The sequence below is a fragment of the Chlamydotis macqueenii genome, chromosome 2 (assembly GCF_036417535.1).
Source record: "Chlamydotis macqueenii isolate bChlMac1 chromosome 2, bChlMac1.mat, whole genome shotgun sequence".
Lineage (NCBI taxonomy): Eukaryota > Metazoa > Chordata > Aves > Otidiformes > Otididae > Chlamydotis > Chlamydotis macqueenii.
Genome location: NC_141557.1, coordinates 35,931,729 through 35,949,122, shown reverse-complemented (window position 1 = coordinate 35,949,122; position 17,394 = coordinate 35,931,729). Strand labels below are relative to the sequence as shown.

Sequence of the window (17,394 nt, the reverse complement as noted above, 5' to 3'; positions counted from 1 at the left end):
CCTTTGAATAATTAGAGAATCTTGGCCTTAAGTGGGAAAGTAAACTTTTCAGCTTCTTTTCCTAGCTACTGTTTTTATTTTGTTAAAGCAGCTGAGACCCTCAGGCATGAACCACAGCTGTCTTCGGTAAGAGGCCAGGCAAATAGAAAGGAGGTCTGTTTTGGACAATCGGTTGTATATTTAGTTCATGTCCTACAGTGGGATCTCTGTGCTGTGGCTGCCCATTTGGATAGTTTATTGCCATAGTTATAGAATCCTTGGCATCCACTGCAAGACTTAATTTGTAATATTAAAGGTGAACTGTAATGCTTTTAAAAATAAAGCCAAAAGTATGTTTTAAGATCATAAATCACCAAGAGAATACATGGGTAGGCTTAAATACAAATAAAACACACTTATAGAAAATATATGAACATAGCTTCCTCTTCTTCATCTATAGGTGTAAATCCTACCCTAAAATTTTTTGGGGACTTGGAAACTTGTGGGTTCAGGGGGCCTTGTAGAAGCTGCTGTAGAAGGAACATTGGGCTCCAAGGGCTGCTTTCTCTTTGGACTGACTGGTAGGGTGAAACCATCAGGAGTGTTACAGAGGTGAAAAGAAGCCACCCATGAGACAGTAAATGTCAGATGTCCATTGTTTTAAGTCAGTGGTACTACCAAGGTATATGGAGGATGAGGGATGTTTGATCCTGAGTCTACATATTCTGTGACTCCACTTTCTGTTGTCTCTGAAGTAAAGAACTGGGAGGTAGTGTATGTCAGGAGGCAGCCACAGGCCTGCTGATGGTGAATAGTAAGGGGGAAACTGGCTGAGCAGGAACACATGAAACCAGTTGGGGTGAAACTTGAAGAAAGTTACAAGGTTACAAACAAGGAAGAATACTGAATAGTGCTATGAGCAAGTCGGCTGCCTCCGTGCTCTCTCCTGTCTCTCTGCCCTTTCCCGTAGTTATCACTTTCTTTCTCACAGAACAGAATGTGTATATGTCACTTTGTTTCAGTTTACGTATCTTTAAATCCTACCTCAAATCTGGAAGCTTGAGAGTGTTACTGAGGTGATCTGATGTGTAAAGCATGATAAAAATTGAGGTTTTTTCCGTGTAATCGGTGAGAATGACATTTCAAGCAAGCAGAACTATTAATTGGCCTATAGTAAATATATGTAGATTTCCTCTGGGATTATTAATCATATTTGTTCAGTACCAAAAAGCCAAGAATGACAATTCCCACTTTTTATGCTATTTACTTCAAGGCAGCAAATTATTTTTCCTTTGTATGACTGTGGAAGTACTGTCACAGTCTGTGTACATTTTTTATCTCATTTTCTTCATGTAAAAGGCATGTTAGTATTTTGAAAGATATGGATGAAGTAAATTAATTTCTGTGTAGATGACTACTGTACTATTGCCTTTTGTAAATCTGTGTTGCTTAAGCATTGTTTACATCTGTAACCAAAAACCAGCTATGTCCTATCTACATAGCCAGGTGGAAATGTGAGGCTGATGTAGTTTTTGTGTGCCCAATACAGTATGTTTTTCAACTTACGGTTGAAAGATGTAAATGAGCCACAGGGTCTTCAGCTGATAACTTGCAAACCTTTGAGAATACTGGAGATAGTACTTTCAAATAAGAAAACATACATAAATTCGGGTTCCAGTTGCATACTTCCTCTCTCCTTCTCTAATAATACACATTGGGACTGAACCAAACCAGAGATATTCAAAACTAAAGACAAAGGTGTCATACTTGTGTATAAAGAGCTAGGCTCTCTGGTCTCCAGGGAAGCAAGTCATAAAATTAACTAATTGAGTATAGAAGCTTTTCTGCTTATAATTGCCTCATTTATTCCTTCTAACCTTTGTTCTTTGGACTAGAGTATGTTTCCGTTTATAACTGTACATTATAACAGATGTTTTGTGTAGTACTAACTTATTCTTTCAAAACAAAAACATGTTTCTAAGTCCCATCTATGCCAGTTTCTTTTTTTTGAGCACTTCATTCAGTGAATATATACAGTCTTTTCTTTTACTTATTTTACAGTAAGTAAAATAGAAATCAAGAAGTTTCTTATGCTGTATCCCAGAAGTCCTTCAAGATGTTATTTAGTGTTTCTTACAAATGTATATTTAACATGCTTTCTTTGATGCTAAGACCTTATAAAACCATTGTCTATAAAAAGATGTCTTTAGTATCAACACATGTAGTTATAAATAGATAAGGAATGGTGAAACAAGGTCATTGATTTGTTGATTTATCTGCATTATGGAAAGGAACCAATTTCTTTAACCCTAAAGCCATGTGATGTGGAAACTATAATTTACCCACACTGAATAAGAAGTGCATATAAAATTTTGCTTAAGATATTTCTTAAAGTTTAAAAAACCTAAGGCATATAATACATCTAGCAGGATAGATTATTGTAGTATTAAGGTTACTCATAATCATTCAGCAACAACAATTGAAAAATACTACGAGCCCTATCCACAAACAAAATCTGGTTTCTGCTCATCTTCCTTACTGCTTGGAACCTGATTCCTTTCAGCAGAACTACTTGAATGAGCGAGATCAGATTTGTTCCTCATGGGCTAAAGATAAAAGAATAAGCTGTAGTTTTTTGTTGTTATTTTCCCTGAGCTATGAATGTGTTAACAATGCATTTTTTTAAAGAAATGAAAACTTTTTCAGACATTTTTGATGAAGAATACTTGAACTGATAATTTTATTTTTGTAAATGTCAAACATAATACTGTGAGAAACATTACTTAGTTTATCTGATCTTTTTTTTTTTTAAGATGAGGCTCAGAGGTGTATTAAATCTCTTTTTTTTTCTTTTTTTCCTCGGTCTTCCTGTCTTCCGATGCTGTATATAAGCCAAGAGAAAAAGTGAGATTTTTGTCATCTTCAGTGTTTGTTATCCCTCCTTAGAAATATTGTAGAGTGATATTTTGTATAGATATATGGTTTATAGTGAAATTAAGATTCATGAACGGGTTGATGTGATGCAAGCATCCCCATTGACAGTTGTGCTGGAGGAACTTCCATGACAGGACATCCTTTTCAATTTTTTTTATTTTTCTGTTACTGGATCCAGTTAATCAACCTATCCATTAGGAGGCCAGAGTTTATCTTGTGTTCTTATGTTTTGCCTAGCTTGGTTATGACTGGTGACCTTCAAATGCTAAAACCAAACTCAGCAAATGTGTCTGACATATATTTTTCAGGAAGTGGGAGCTTACATAACATTTTCTTTTTATTTTGTTTAAAAGGTAACGGATTCCCCAGCAGATGTAGCAGAAAAAGCAGACAGAATTATTACCATGCTGCCTTCTAGTCCCAATGCAATAGAAGTTTACACAGGAGCAAATGGAATTCTAAAGTAAGAATTTGCTGTAGTCTGGAGAATTCACACTCTTGCTCAGGGCTGTATTACATTATTTATCAAATGATCGCTGTTGCTGTAACTCTTGCTATGCCTTCAGGGCACTTAACTTGATGTTCTCCTCTGTTTCGTCACTATTGATAATTTCTAATTACATGAGTTCTCTTAACCTGTACTTGCTTTTGAATGGCTTTTGGCTAAAGGTCTTAATTTTATTATTTTCAGTAGAATAGTAATTTATGCCAATTTGAGACAACTTAACTATTTTCTGCCTTCTCAGTTGCATGTTTCTTTTAACATAATCTAATGTACTACAGACAACTATAACTAGAATATTTGCTGGCAACAATTATTTGCTCAAATGCTTTTTTGCTGTAACTTGAAATCCTATCGATGAAATGTTCTGGAGAGTTGACACTGTGTCTCATGGTATTAAAGTGCATTAACATACAATAGTTGACAAGGCTTTAGCTTGTAATAAACCGTCTGTTTATTACGCAAGAAAATATGTAAAGAGTTTGTTTAATCTAAAACAGTGTTTTTTAACTTTTGCAGAGGGATTTTCACAGAGCCTGAAATCCGTACTTTGCAGAATTCTAATACTCAGAGTTTTTGGACTTGCCAGATTAAAAAATAAATAGTGTTTAAAAGGCTCTTCTGGCCACATGTGCACTGCTCCTAGCAGACTGATTAAGGCTACTCAATATCTCTGGGGAACATGTATGATCTGACTGCTCTCTAGGTTAATAACATAAAGGAAGAAACATACAGCAGACAAAAGTACAGTAGATTGTCTGAAAGTTATGATAGCTTTTATAGTTATTGATTGTAGGCAATATTGAGGTGTGGTAATTAGAAAATTAAATAGGGGAGAGGGATTTTCCTTCCAATATAGAAAATAATAGTTACTTCCTTCCCTTACTGTCTGTAGCTTAATTCTCCACAAAGTAGGACTGAGCAGATCTAAGTATCCGTAGCTTAGACTTCAGGGAATAAAGGTAATTGGATCAGTCCCACAAAGCTGGGCAAACAGCTGCAGGAGAACCATATCCAGGATGGCAATGCTTTGAAGACTGATTGGCACCGATTATGCTTACTGGTATAATACAGCCAGTTAATCTTTTAGTTTAATCTTTGAGTACCTAGATGTGGAAAATAGTGTGGGGAACAGATGATGTGGAAAGCAGTCCTGTGCTTCTGCAGTTTCTCAGTCTCCATATTCACGAGAAGGAAGTGTAGTTTGACAGCAGTGGTTAATTGTCACTCTGTGTGACCTGGTCCTTGGTGACTAGTTTGATTGTTTTCTGAAGCTTTTTAAGCTTTCCTGAAGAAAACATTGATGCTCTGAAGTGTTTAAGGGTTAACTTAGTCATCTTGCTGTGTTATCAGGGAGCCTGTGCCACTGCATGTTTTTTTTCTGAACATAAGGGTAGGTGATGTAGCACTGCATCTGCCATGCTGGTTTTCGTTTGCATGTGTTAAAATTAACTGCAGCAGCTCATCCCTTCTGTGAAAAAGGACAAGTTCTGTGTATGTGGCACTGTTTCAGTCTGGAGCTACAGCAGACTCCCTAACTGTATGTACATATTGAGAGACTGTTTCCAGCTATCTAGGTAATTCAGTTCAGTGAAATTCACTGTACTGCCAACAGCATGCAAGGTGCAGCAAGGCTCTTCATCTGTCTGTTCATGTGTGGCTTTATATTACTCACCTTTTTATGACTCAAAAATTTTGTTGTTTGATTTCATGGTGTTTGCTGATTCAGTGGACATTGAATCACAGTGCAAAGAAAGAAAGAGGGATAAAAATATAAACAATTTGTTTATTGCTGAGAGAATTAAAAAATTTTCTTTAATTGCATTTTTTGAAATACATATGCAACTTTTTGTGTTTTAGTGTTTGGGATACAATTCTTCTGCCTAAATTTATTAGCTGTCACTGGGAAAACTTAACATTTTTCTCCATGCTTTGCTTTATATCTGCAGTGGACTTTTGTGGTGTTAGTTATGATCTTTATGTAGAATAAATTGTAGCAATGGTTAAAAGAATGCAATCAAGCTGTTCTGATAAGAACTTAAGATATTGTGTATATATAGAGAGAAAGAAAATTGTACTGTAGACATAAAATTTTAGGCTGTATCAACATTTAGTTCAGTTGCTTAGTATGCATCTTAGATGATCTGTATATGATATATTGCTCAAGCTTGCATGATGGCAGGTTTTCCTAGTGCACCCTTTTTTGTGTATTTTTTTTTATAATAGTGTTTAGGAAGAACATCCTTCTTTGTGTTCAGGTTTTATTGTATTTTGAGTCATTCAAAACTACGCAGTATACATACTCAGCATTATACATACCAAGCAGATCTTACTCAATAGAGTTTAAAACTTTGCATCTATTAGCGTACCAAAAAGTGTCTGTACAGTTATCATGCTGAGGAAAGCCAGTGCCATGGTAATAGTTGCAGATGTCTTGTGCAACAAAGAATTCATTATAATAATAATTAATCTTTATTTTAGGAAAGTGAAGAAAGGCTCATTGCTAATAGATTCCAGTACTATAGATCCTGCAGTTTCTAAAGAATTAGCCAAAGCAGTTGAAAAAATGGGAGCTGTTTTCATGGATGCCCCGGTCTCTGGAGGTAAGTCTTCAGTACCAGTTTACCTCATACTGGATGTGTTGTCTCTTTGTTTGCAATCTCAGCCACCAATTTGTACCCTTGTTGGGACATGTTGCTTTTCTTTACTGTGTGTACAGTATTCTTTTGTTGTTGTTGTTGTTGTTATATTACATTAAAAAACATATGCTATTTTAGGCATATTTTTAGAGTTTAGGAATATGCTTTTGTGCTAGACCTGAAGAAACTGAGCTTTCATGTGATGTGGTACTGTGGTCCTTTTAATTTAAGTTCTTTCATAAAGTTATATTTTTATGCAGCTGTTCACATCTCTTCAGTCTTCATCTGTTTCTGTCTGTTATAAAAAGACTGGTTACTATTAAGCCGCTCTACTACTTTTTCATTAATTTAAAAGGAGAGAAGGGAGGAAGAAAGGATTTAATTGTCAAGAAAAAACAGCTTTCCTCTGGTTTAATAACAATTGAAGAATGTGGGTGATAGTTGTCTATTCTTGAAGTTGCTAACTATTGATCTTGTGAGTGTTTCATCTCTTGTAAGAAATAGTACAGAACAGAGAAGTCTTTCATTTTGTGAACAGAGGAAAGCGGAAGCGTAAAATTGAGTTTTTGAAAACAGAACCATAGCTGATTGTTACTATTGTTGAATTCTTCTCTAAAACCCTTAGAATTGGAAGGTGAGGAAAACCCATTTTGTGTGGGAAAATCTTGGGTTTTTTACAATCCACTCTAAAAATTAATGTAATTGTCATCATAAGAATTCTTTGTTTTCCTGTCTTTAATGAGGTAATGCAGAGTTATACCTGAAGGAGAATAAAAATGCAAAGGGTAGGAGAGAATTTGGCCTTACAGACTTTGTCAAAGGTACGATACACCAGTGAGAAAGGGCATAGCCTGAATTTAAGATCATGAAGATGAGTGTGGGTGAGGAGCAAAAGCTAATAATCTTTTAAATTTTTTACTGAAAAGTAAGGCAGGATTTGGCTACACATTAGAAGCCAAAATTTTTGTCCAAACTCTAGAGAGAACAGAAAGTAGGAAGACCTGACTAGGCGATATTGAAGAATATAATGAGGAAGACAAGATTCTTGCTTCCCAGCCGAAATATTAGTCCTTGTTTTATGAAGCTAGATAACTTGTCAGCCTGGGAATAAAAACCACAGAAAAAGAAGTATGTTGTGGGTGGATTGTATATCTGTCTGATCCTTTTCTAAACACAGCATGGCTTTCTACTTATCAGTTGGGCAATTCTGACATCTTTTGTGTGGTTCTCTTCAGTCCCTTTCCCCCAAATATGTTGTTTACCTGCGGGAATTATTTACTTTTTGGAAACATCTGTAATTTGTTTTTACCCATAAGTTTTTGCTTCAAGGCTGACTATGCTATAACTACAAAAAGAGAAAGAAAAGTTTGATTCCAAGACAACCTTAGCCGTTTTGAGGGTTTTGTTTCTTGAGAAAATGGTCATGCTGAGACTGGGTTAATGTAATTACATACAGTTGACTAGTCTGAATACAAATGGCTTTTTTTGGTGTTAGTGATTTATCTGAATACAAATTATTTGATGTTTGCTGTCTGTTACAGATTGAGTGATGTTCTGAAGGAGAGGGAAAGAATTGAGACTTAGCTTTCTAGTACATAATATGTTTGTGAATGCCAAGGAGCGCTCTGTACAAATCATGTTTAAAGTGGGCAGTTGCTAGAAATTTGGAGAAGTTACATCTATTGGAAAAAGCTTTAATGTTATGCTTTCTTCTTTCCATCTTTCAAGTCCTAACACATTGAGTCTTCGGGGTATTTTTGTACATCCTGGCTGCATTCTTGGCCTTTAGACAAAACACTAAATGGAGAAGTATGCTTAGCTCTCTAGAAATTGGCAGGCATTATTCTGTTGCTGTGCAGCGCAATAGGTTTGGCAGGAGTGTGAGGGAGGTTGTTTGTGGGACGCAGTGAGGAGGAAGAGAAAGCGGCATGCCTGAACTGTCGTCTTTACTCCTGTCTGTTTACTAGCTGTTGTTGGCAGACTGTTGTACTTGTGTTTTTAGGTATTTGGGTGTTGCCTGATGGACATTTATGTTCATCTGCACTGTGTACAAGTTATTTCACAAACTAAATAATATTTTGAAAATTGCTGGGTCTGTAAACCTTGTGGAGGAATAGTGATTTTTTTAATCCTGCCTTGACATTGCGAATGAAGTATCTTAAGGCCTAGCATTAGTGCCAGATTTTAGTGGCTTATTTGCAGCCTTACCCTTCAAAGATTCTTTCCCTTTGTCTTTTTCAGATAGGCCTGTGCACCAATATGGTAGCGCTGTCTTCTTCGTATGATTGGCCTACAGCATTTACTCACAGCTCACAGTCAGGACCCATTAAGTAGAAGTTGATGCACCGAGTCACTGTCGTGTTATCGTGTATTAACTGTATAACTGACTTTGGAAAATGCTTCTTATCCCAGTCGTTGCGTGTAGATTATGCTGCTAATGCTGTCTAGAGATAGCAATCGCTTTACCCTGGGATTAGGATCTCTTGCAGGTGCACATGAGAAAGTTGTGTCACAGTTCCTGGTACTGCCCTGATTTGAGATCTTTGCGAGCATATGACGGATGAGGAAACATCTTCAAAATCTGTGTTTACTTAACATTTTTTTAAATTCTAGAGGAATAAATTTATCTTTTTGCAAAGATTGGTTTCTTCATCTTTGTATGTGTAAAAGGCTTTTAAAGCACACATTAGCACAGAAGTGTATTTTAAACGGACTTCTGTTGGCGCTGAAAACACTTACTGACTGACTAAGAGATCTAAATTTAGCCTTTAAGAATTGTGTCGAGTTTGTCCTCCCACTGATTTCACTGAAAGTATGATACAGATTCTCAGCTTACAGTCCAGAACGAACTTTACTAGTAGTTTCACTAATGCTGCTGTAACATTTCTCTCTTTTTAATCCAGTACACAAAATATGCATTGGCTAAAGTACAGTGGGTGAAATGTTGGGTTTTTAAAATTTCTGATGTGATGCTTTCTTCATTGTAAGCATTGTTGGTGTTCAGATACTACCTTTTCAACTTTTTTTTTCCCTTCCACTGACTCTTGAAATTATGTTAGCTGCCCAAAATTTGTTGTGCTGCATTCTGCTGGAACTTCACAGAAAAATATGGCAGCTCGGTTTGTTTTTCTGGTTTTGGAGTTACAGATAAACTGTTTTCAACTCTTTTGTAAGTATGGTTCTTTAGATCCAATAATGAAACTTAGATAAATCTTTCCCCTCACTGTCTACTTTAGCCTAGTCATCAATAAAAAAGTCAGACTGCTAATTGTTAATAAGAGCTGTCATGTAGAGAAATGCAGTCATGCTAAAACAGTAATAAACAGAAGAATAAAACATTTTATGTAGGAACCATGGGCTGGAGCTGGTTGGAAAAGGTTAGAGTTTCTATTCTAGCTGTCATTTCAAACTCCTTCATCTTGGACTACTACTTCCATAAGCTCCAGCTAACCATTAAGTGATGTAAAAAATATTAATAGTAACACTGACAAATTGAGACTTCAGCTCTCTGGTAACAGAGTAAAATGTGAGTCCTTCAAGACTGAATTACAGACTTACTCCCTATATGGCCAAATCTATACTTAACATGGAACAAATGAAAAGAATGTTTAGAAATACAGTGAAGATCTTTCATTTCCTTTCAAAGGGTAATATATTTCATGGTTCCTGGTTTAAAAAAAATAAGAGGAAAAACACCTTCTCAAAACTAGAGAAGTGAATGTATTTCAATGGCATCATCGGACTAATAGCAGTGATTAAGTAGACCAAACAGAATAATTGGGGAATGTGTTTCTCTTGAATGTTGAAGGTTTAGTGCAGTCTCTTTTCCAAGGGAAGCAGAGGAGAGGGCCTTGCAGAAGAGTTAAGACTATGTCTGTGGACATTAATACTTGCAAAGATTATTTGAAAGATATTTTAAGACTGGACTAAATAATAGAAAATTAGTTGTTCGAACATTGCATCTCCTAGCTTGTAAGTTCTATTGTAACAAGAAAGCATCATCGATATGTTTACCAGAATAAAGCTGGTTAATAGACCTGTCTTCTATTGGAGAGCCTTCATAGAGATACTTTTTAACTGCCTTTCCCAGGTTGTATCTGCTTTGTTTCTTTAGATTTGTGCATTTTTAGAGAAATGCAATCTTACTGGAGTGGAAGAGTTGATTGGTTGATTCAACATCTCTAATTTGAGAGATTATGTATTTTTTTTAATAAACAGAAGAATGAAGTAAAGAATCTCCTGTATTCAGTGGTATAGAGGTTTTGTTCAGTTTTGGCTTTTTGGCCTGCAAATTGATTGGAATATCTGTTAGGATCTTTGAAACAATGTCAAGATTCATTGATTTATAGCTAATAATACTGACCCGTACCCCTCAATGGCAGGTGTTCTTGTTGGTAAGGAAAAGAAACTAAAGACATATCAGTGTTTGCTCCACTGTTATTGCAGGATTTATGCTTCCATGCTTTATTTTTAAAGCCTGGATGAGTGTACTCAGAATAGCTACAATGTTCTCTATGCTCCTGGTACCAAGCATAGCATTTTCACTTACTTCTTCTTCTGCTCTTCCTCAGTCACTCCATGTCTTGCCTAATCTGTTCTTTCCTGACATGTTTCTTAATTTATCATTTTTGCTGAATGCATCTGATCATATTAATTTTTTGCAAAGTTTGTGATCTAGGATGGTAGTTGAAATTACGATGTACAACCTTAATGTTAAAGGTAGTATGGAAAATTTTATTGAGCTATTCTGAAATTTAAATCAGGTAAAAGTAATGCAAATGATAGCAAAAAAAAAGGAAGAATCAGGTGAGCTGATTTAAGGAAGCTGAAATGAAGACAAAGAAATACTTTTAAATCTTAGATCATTAAAAAGCTTATCGTTCCTAATAACTTATGTTTTAAACTATTGAGCTATACTTACATTTGTCACAATAAAGGCAGTTTAATAGACCTCTTTTGTTAGAGAGAAGATTGAAAGGAATGAAGATCTTGAAAATGTTACACATTGGCAAAATGTGTATTTTAACGCTGGGGAGGGAGGAAGTGCAGAAATCATGGTGTTGGCAGCAGCTGCTGTTGCAGAAGGGTTTGATAGTGCGTTTACTGATGTGCTGACTTTGCAAGGGTGTTTTTCTTCTGTGAGTCTGTTATACTTTTAATTTTATTTTATGGAGAATGCAAAAGGTGGCAGAAGGCAAGGAAGAATAAACAGATTTGTTGAGAGTATCATCTAAGAATGTTCACTGAGGTAGAGACAATTGTTCCTACAATGACTAAAAGGGTGGAATGACTGACTTTATTACCCTATAGTGTATATTTTGGCTATAAAACTGTATGTAGTCTGGCCAACTAGTGACCAATGTGTAGGGAAACATATCTGTCTCCACTTATTCGAAGGTGTAAAGATGAGTTATTCAAGCTGGCCCAATGGGATATAACAGGGAATAACAGGCTGGAAATTATTAAGGAGTGAAAAATGCATGCTGTGTCTACAAGGAAAAACTTCCTAACAACATTCTTCATACACTGTGGAATAATTTTCCAAAGGAGATAGCTGAAGCCAAATATCTCAACATGCTTTAAACTGTACTGGGCAAATTACTAAGAACTATTCTGTAGGGAAAAATCTTTTAACTGGCAGGAGGATGGCTACATGATCTAATAGGTCTTTTCCATCTCTAATGTCTACAGTTCTGTTGTGTTCTCACATATGGTGTTCAAAAACAGTTAACGGAAAACTGTCCAGATGGAAGTTAAAAATCCCTGTGGCACTCTTTGAAAAAGAGTAAGGGATAACTGCAGAATTAAAGCCAACATTCCTTTTCTTAGTAAAACTGGTTCTAATATCCATGGCTGTATGTGAGCTGTTACCGCATTCCTAATAGCTGCTCTGGTTGCTTGTGGTTACTTTAATGCTAATAATCTGGCTTATCCTGTCAAGTGTTCTGAGATACGCAGAGTAAGAAAGATCTTCAAATTTCAACCTGTCATTAAGTCCTAAGGAATAAAAATTAATTTCATTTTGTTTTTTTTAAATTTAGATTGCTTCTTCTAGAGAACTTCTGAAGTTAAGGAGTTGCAGGTGGTGTTTGGAAATGTTTCTGGAATGTAGTGATGACTTTGAAGCTTTCTGCAAAGTTTGTTTTGGTTTTAAATGTTCATAGGCTTCTTTTTCTCTCTTTTTGCTCTTTAAATGGAGCCTCTTGTTCAAAGTGTGTATTTTTCATTTAGTAAAAAAACCTAGTGTGATTCCTGTGCTTGGGACAGTGGTGGTGGTGAATCCCAGAACTTGATAACCCCCTGACTCTGACTTCAGAGTCCTAAATCCTTACTATACTAAATGTGGATGGCATGTGTGTGTCAGCACTGAGCTCAGCCCCACAGCACACCAGAGCAGCAAGTACAAACTGGACGGTGCAGCACAGAGTATAACTGGGAGTACACTGTGACTGCACAGCAGCCTTCAGTGTGGGGACAGTCCCCGCCAGCTACCAGCTTTTGAGGTGCCACTGGAGAAAAGGCAACTTATTCTTAATCTTAATGCAAAGGAGTTGTACTTGCAATTCAGTGTTGCCTTAAACAGACTTTTTCTGTCTATGGGTGCAACTCCTGTTTTGTTTTGTTTTAAAAAAAAGAGTCCAGAGAAACCTGACTTACTTAAGTGGATTGGGCCACTGAAGACTTAGAATAATACATGTAATTTTGTCTCTCATTCAGCAAGAGAGATCTGCAGATCTTGCTCTAGATGCGTGAGAAGAAACATTAACATCCTAAGTACCTGAACCAAGGTCTTAGGATGCATTTCATGCAGACTACTCTGTCTTGAGGAAGATTCCTTTGTAAGCCCAGTAAACACTTAAACAAATTTAAAAGAGTAAAAAGAAAAAAATAAACCCAGATGGGGGAAGCTTTGCAGACAGGGACAACTGCCCTTGTCTTGTAGTGTAGGCCTTTGAAAGTAAATTGTTGATCCCCTAACTGGCTGAATCCAGGATCAGTAGGAATGAAAGCTGGTCTTCTCCTGACGCCCATCTAGATGCTGCTAGTATCCTGGGTTACTTTTGTTTCCTTCATAAAGTCACAGTGATGAGTTGGGCAAGGGTGAGATTTAAGTGTGACAATATTGTCTGATGATCCAGAGCCATTCTAAGTCACTGGTTCGTTGCAGAAAGTTCTCTTGTAGCGGAGGGCATCTTTATGTTTTGACACGTCTCTTAAGTTGCGCTAATAAAAAAGGAAAGAATGCTCTAGCAAAAGTATTCCCTCTGCACTTTAAACAAATACCTGAAAATTACTCCATATTTATAGTGCTTACTGCAGTATTGCCCATTGTGAGATAATTCAATAGTTTGAGCTTTTGTCCTTAACAGGACTGCTCCTGGTTAATCCACAGAGAGCACACAGAAATATCAAAATTCCCTAGTTCTTCCTCCTCCGACCACATTTTAAAAAATTATTATTTATATGATGAAATAAAAGTGTAAGGGAAACAGTATTGCCTTTTACTGTTGATAAGCGTTTAGAATTCAGCTGTGAGCTGAATTCTTTTAGTCCTGTTGGCTCACCGCTTCAGTCTACTGAAATGCGGAGGACAGAGGAGAGTCATGCAGTTCCGGAGCTGAAGAAAGAATTTTAAACTACAGTTCTCTTCATGCCAAGCACAACATAGGACCTGAAGTGAAAACAAAATTACTTACTGCACTGTATTTGACCTACAACTTTAACTGTTAATGTTTAGTTACCATTTTCATTCCTGTAGTTTCGCTGGGACATAGTGCATGGAATTTCCTAGACCTTAGACAGCTTTAACTTGTACGTGTTCATAAGAAGAGTTAAAAAGTGGCTTGACAGGAACAGAGTAATGCCTGGAAATGTCACCCTAATGCTGACCTTTCAGTTTCTGTTCCTGGTTCTATAGGCAGTTATATTTTAATTATTCTGTTCCGTGGAAGAACATTAAATTTGTCTGCAGTAAATTGGGGGTGGGAGAGTGTGAAACATTGTGTAACGCTTTATTAAAACCCTTACATATTTTACATAAATCCACATAATTATTTGATAGTATCCCTTTATGTTGTTTAACTGTTGGTAAACTAATGATTTGGTTTTTTTTAATGTATAGTCACTGACATTGGCAAAAATACTAATCTGACCTGTGATCATTATCCATTTGTTTTATTTGATACCAGTTGCTGCAAACTCTGTGAGATCTGAGTTACTCAGTAACTATATAGGTTAACCATATGCAGTCAGAAACAGTATTTTTCTGCTGTCATTTTGTTTTCAATCTGTGTTTCTTTTGCTTTCTGATAATCCTTGGTGGGAACGTGTGGCTTGTGGCTCTTAGTACATTTGCCAGTGGGAGTAGAGAGGAAATCATGTTAACTTTTAGCTCTGGCTGGGGAGCGTACTACTTGTGTTTCATTTTTGTTAGAGTTCTTGCTTTTGCTTAAAATCATGACTTTTCAGAAGTCAATATAAAAGTAACTTGTAGATAATCTATACAGGTATGTGACTATACGTAGTTAATTCTTCAGACTTGGTTGATTTCTGATTTCCAACATTTTTCCAATTAAACTATTTCCCAGAATTGCTACAATTGCTAGTATTCCGAAAGCAGCTAAAAGCTTTTTCTCTTATATAAGGCGTTTTCTGTTGAGTATGCTGGAAGAGTAGAGACTTCCTCTCTCTTTTAAAAATTGGAGGACAATTGCAGAAAGGAATTTTTGGTGGCATTGTCAGCATGTGAAATGTTGTCGTAATAGAGCTCTAGTTAGAGTAAACTAGGAGTGTGTATAGCTTTCCTACTTTTGCAGATACTCATTTATATTAGTGGGAAGGCTTTGTAGCGGAAGCGCTAAATAAGAAGCTGATGTGAATTTGGCAAGCAGGAGAGTTGCCTGAGATGGAGCATCCTCTTAGCAGCCTTGGCCTGAATACTGGCTGCCTCTGGGGGCTCCCACCCTGTCCAAGATGGAAGTTCCTGCGGAGAGCTCTAATAGCATCCCTTACTGCCTCAATGATTCATGCTAAGGCGTGGGGCTTGACTGCTGTGAAACAATGCAATAAATCCCTCCCAGGGCCAAAATGAACATACCTGATCACTTAAATGCATCATTCCTGTGCTAGAACAAACCGGACTGTAGAAAGGCATTTCTATTAGTGATGCAGCGACTGGCACACCTAATAAAGAAGGTGGTGATTAATCTGTTACTGTTTGGTCACTGACACTTTTTTCCCGCTGTATTAGTATGCTTAGCAGCTCTTAACACTAAATGTGACTGTGTGCACTTACTTAGTATGTTGTTTTCCTTAGTAGACAATTACACCAATCTTGAATGGACCGTTTTTTGGTAACTGGGTTAAAGGATTCTTAGAAGATTGAAACAGTAGGCAGCAAAGCTTGTTAAGGAGTTTTTATTTTACAAGCCCCCAAGAATTCAGAATATGGCTTGCTTACTACTTTAAAAAGTCCGAACGTTCCTTATAGACTCCATTCCAGAGCCGGCATCAAATCTATGCTATACTTGTCTGAAAATCCAAACATGCATTCTTGGCCGTTACTGTTTACTGAATCAGAACCCTACTGTTTCCACTTGCACTGTATCTAATTTATCGTAAGTGACCACAAAACCTAAAATTATTTATATGTTGGCACCTAACAGCTCCACTATAGTTAAGGGTCTGTTGGCATTTCCATTATAAACCTTCCCTTTGAGAGGTTTATAACTTGGCGGTTTTACTTTTGCTTCAGGCTCAAATGTGCCATTTTCATCCAAGCACAAATTCTTCTACAGAATTTCATTTAAATCAGTTTGGCCATTATTTATTTTAGAGTGTGTATGTTGGGGAGTGGAAGGGAACACAGTATTTAATTTTGGTTTCAGAAGCTTTTTGGTCAGACTATATAATGAAAGAAAAATGGTGCTTTTTATTTTATTTTGTAGGTACTTAACCCTTCCTTGAATGTGTCGAAGTTACTAAAACCGTGCTTTTTCAGGTTGTTTCCAATGCTCATGTGCCATGCATCCACTGCCATCCACCCACCCATCTCGCCTGCCCCTACCCAATGATATGCTTTGAGGAAGCATCCCCTGGCTTCTGGCAGTGAAAGGTTTTTGAGGAGTGGATGCAATAACATACAGTGGATGCTCTGTTGAGAGGCCTCAAGCCAACCAGTCCAACCGAGGAACAGATGGGGCTTAATTGGAAAAAGACAGGCCGAATGCAGTTGTCAGTCAAATGTAACCCTATGTGGTTAAGAGTGGCGTTTCCTATGGCTCTGCCATTTCTTGTGGGATGTGTGTAAATTACTGCTTGGGTGCAGTAAATCCTTGGAGTCTAAAAGTGGTGTGAGTTGCCATTTTCCCTTGCTCCTGAATGCTGAACCACAGAGGAATTTCAACTCTTCTTCAGTCATAAATTCTTGCCATAGTACTGTATTATTATGCTAATTAAATTCTTGCCACACTAATAATACATAACTATAATGTTTCAGTACTCATCATAGTAATGCAGTACCAGTGTTCTTTTACATTGTGGTTTAAGAATACAAAGAAGGGAAATTGTGTACAGAGAGGTAGAAGCTTTTATTAGACCAAATAATACTGCTGAAAATAGAAAACAAGTTTCTGAGTCAGTTCTTTCACCACATTGTGCAAGAAGCAGTAAAGTACAATAGCTTTTTTTCCCCCCTCATCTGCTGTTGAATTACAAGAAAAAAACTACTCGATGGAAAACAAAGTGGGGAGAAAATATGTGCTTTGGCAGCTTCTTGTGTAGTCATGGTTTTGGGGTCTTCTTTTTTCAGGTAGCTCATGCAGGTTACTGATTGGACAAACAAGTAATAAAACTGCTTTGTTGCATTTTGTCTTCTGTTTAATTAACAAGAGGGTGAAGGGAAGCACAAGTATAATTAATTATGGTGGCAGATACCAACAGCTTTTTGTACCATAGGGTGTTACATCACACTGAAGCATTTGAAAGTCTTCTCCGTCTTGCTTTTTTTTTTTTTCCCTAATTCCGGATGTTAATCAATTAATAGGTCAAATATCCCAAATCTTGAATGTTTTAGAGACAACTAATTTTAAAATTTATTAGTTTATTTTTAGTTTGTTGGCATTAAAGTTTTAAAGCACCGAAGGCTAAAGCTTTAGTATATATTAAAACCTACTGTTTTCATCTTTGGACTCTGTAAACAGAAGCTTACAGAAACAGCAGATGTCACAAGACACATGATTAGTTCATCACTATCAAAACTTTAATTTTAATAATATTTTCACTGGTATCCCTTTATTGCTAAGGATTAATAATTTTAAACTATATGCAGTCATGGGATAT

At 36.7% G+C, this 17,394-nt stretch overlaps 1 protein-coding gene across 1 annotated transcript in view; it reads left to right on the top strand.

Moving 5' to 3' along the window:
* The window catches only part of HIBADH (3-hydroxyisobutyrate dehydrogenase), an 85,964-nt gene that overhangs the window by 9,296 nt on the left and 59,274 nt on the right, over window positions 1-17,394 (top strand). Inside the window, exons 3-4 of the mRNA XM_086742580.1 lie at window positions 3,267-3,376; window positions 5,897-6,018. Of these exons, the coding sequence (XP_086598706.1) occupies window positions 3,267-3,376; window positions 5,897-6,018 (232 nt within the window). The remainder of the gene's footprint in view (window positions 1-3,266; window positions 3,377-5,896; window positions 6,019-17,394) is intronic.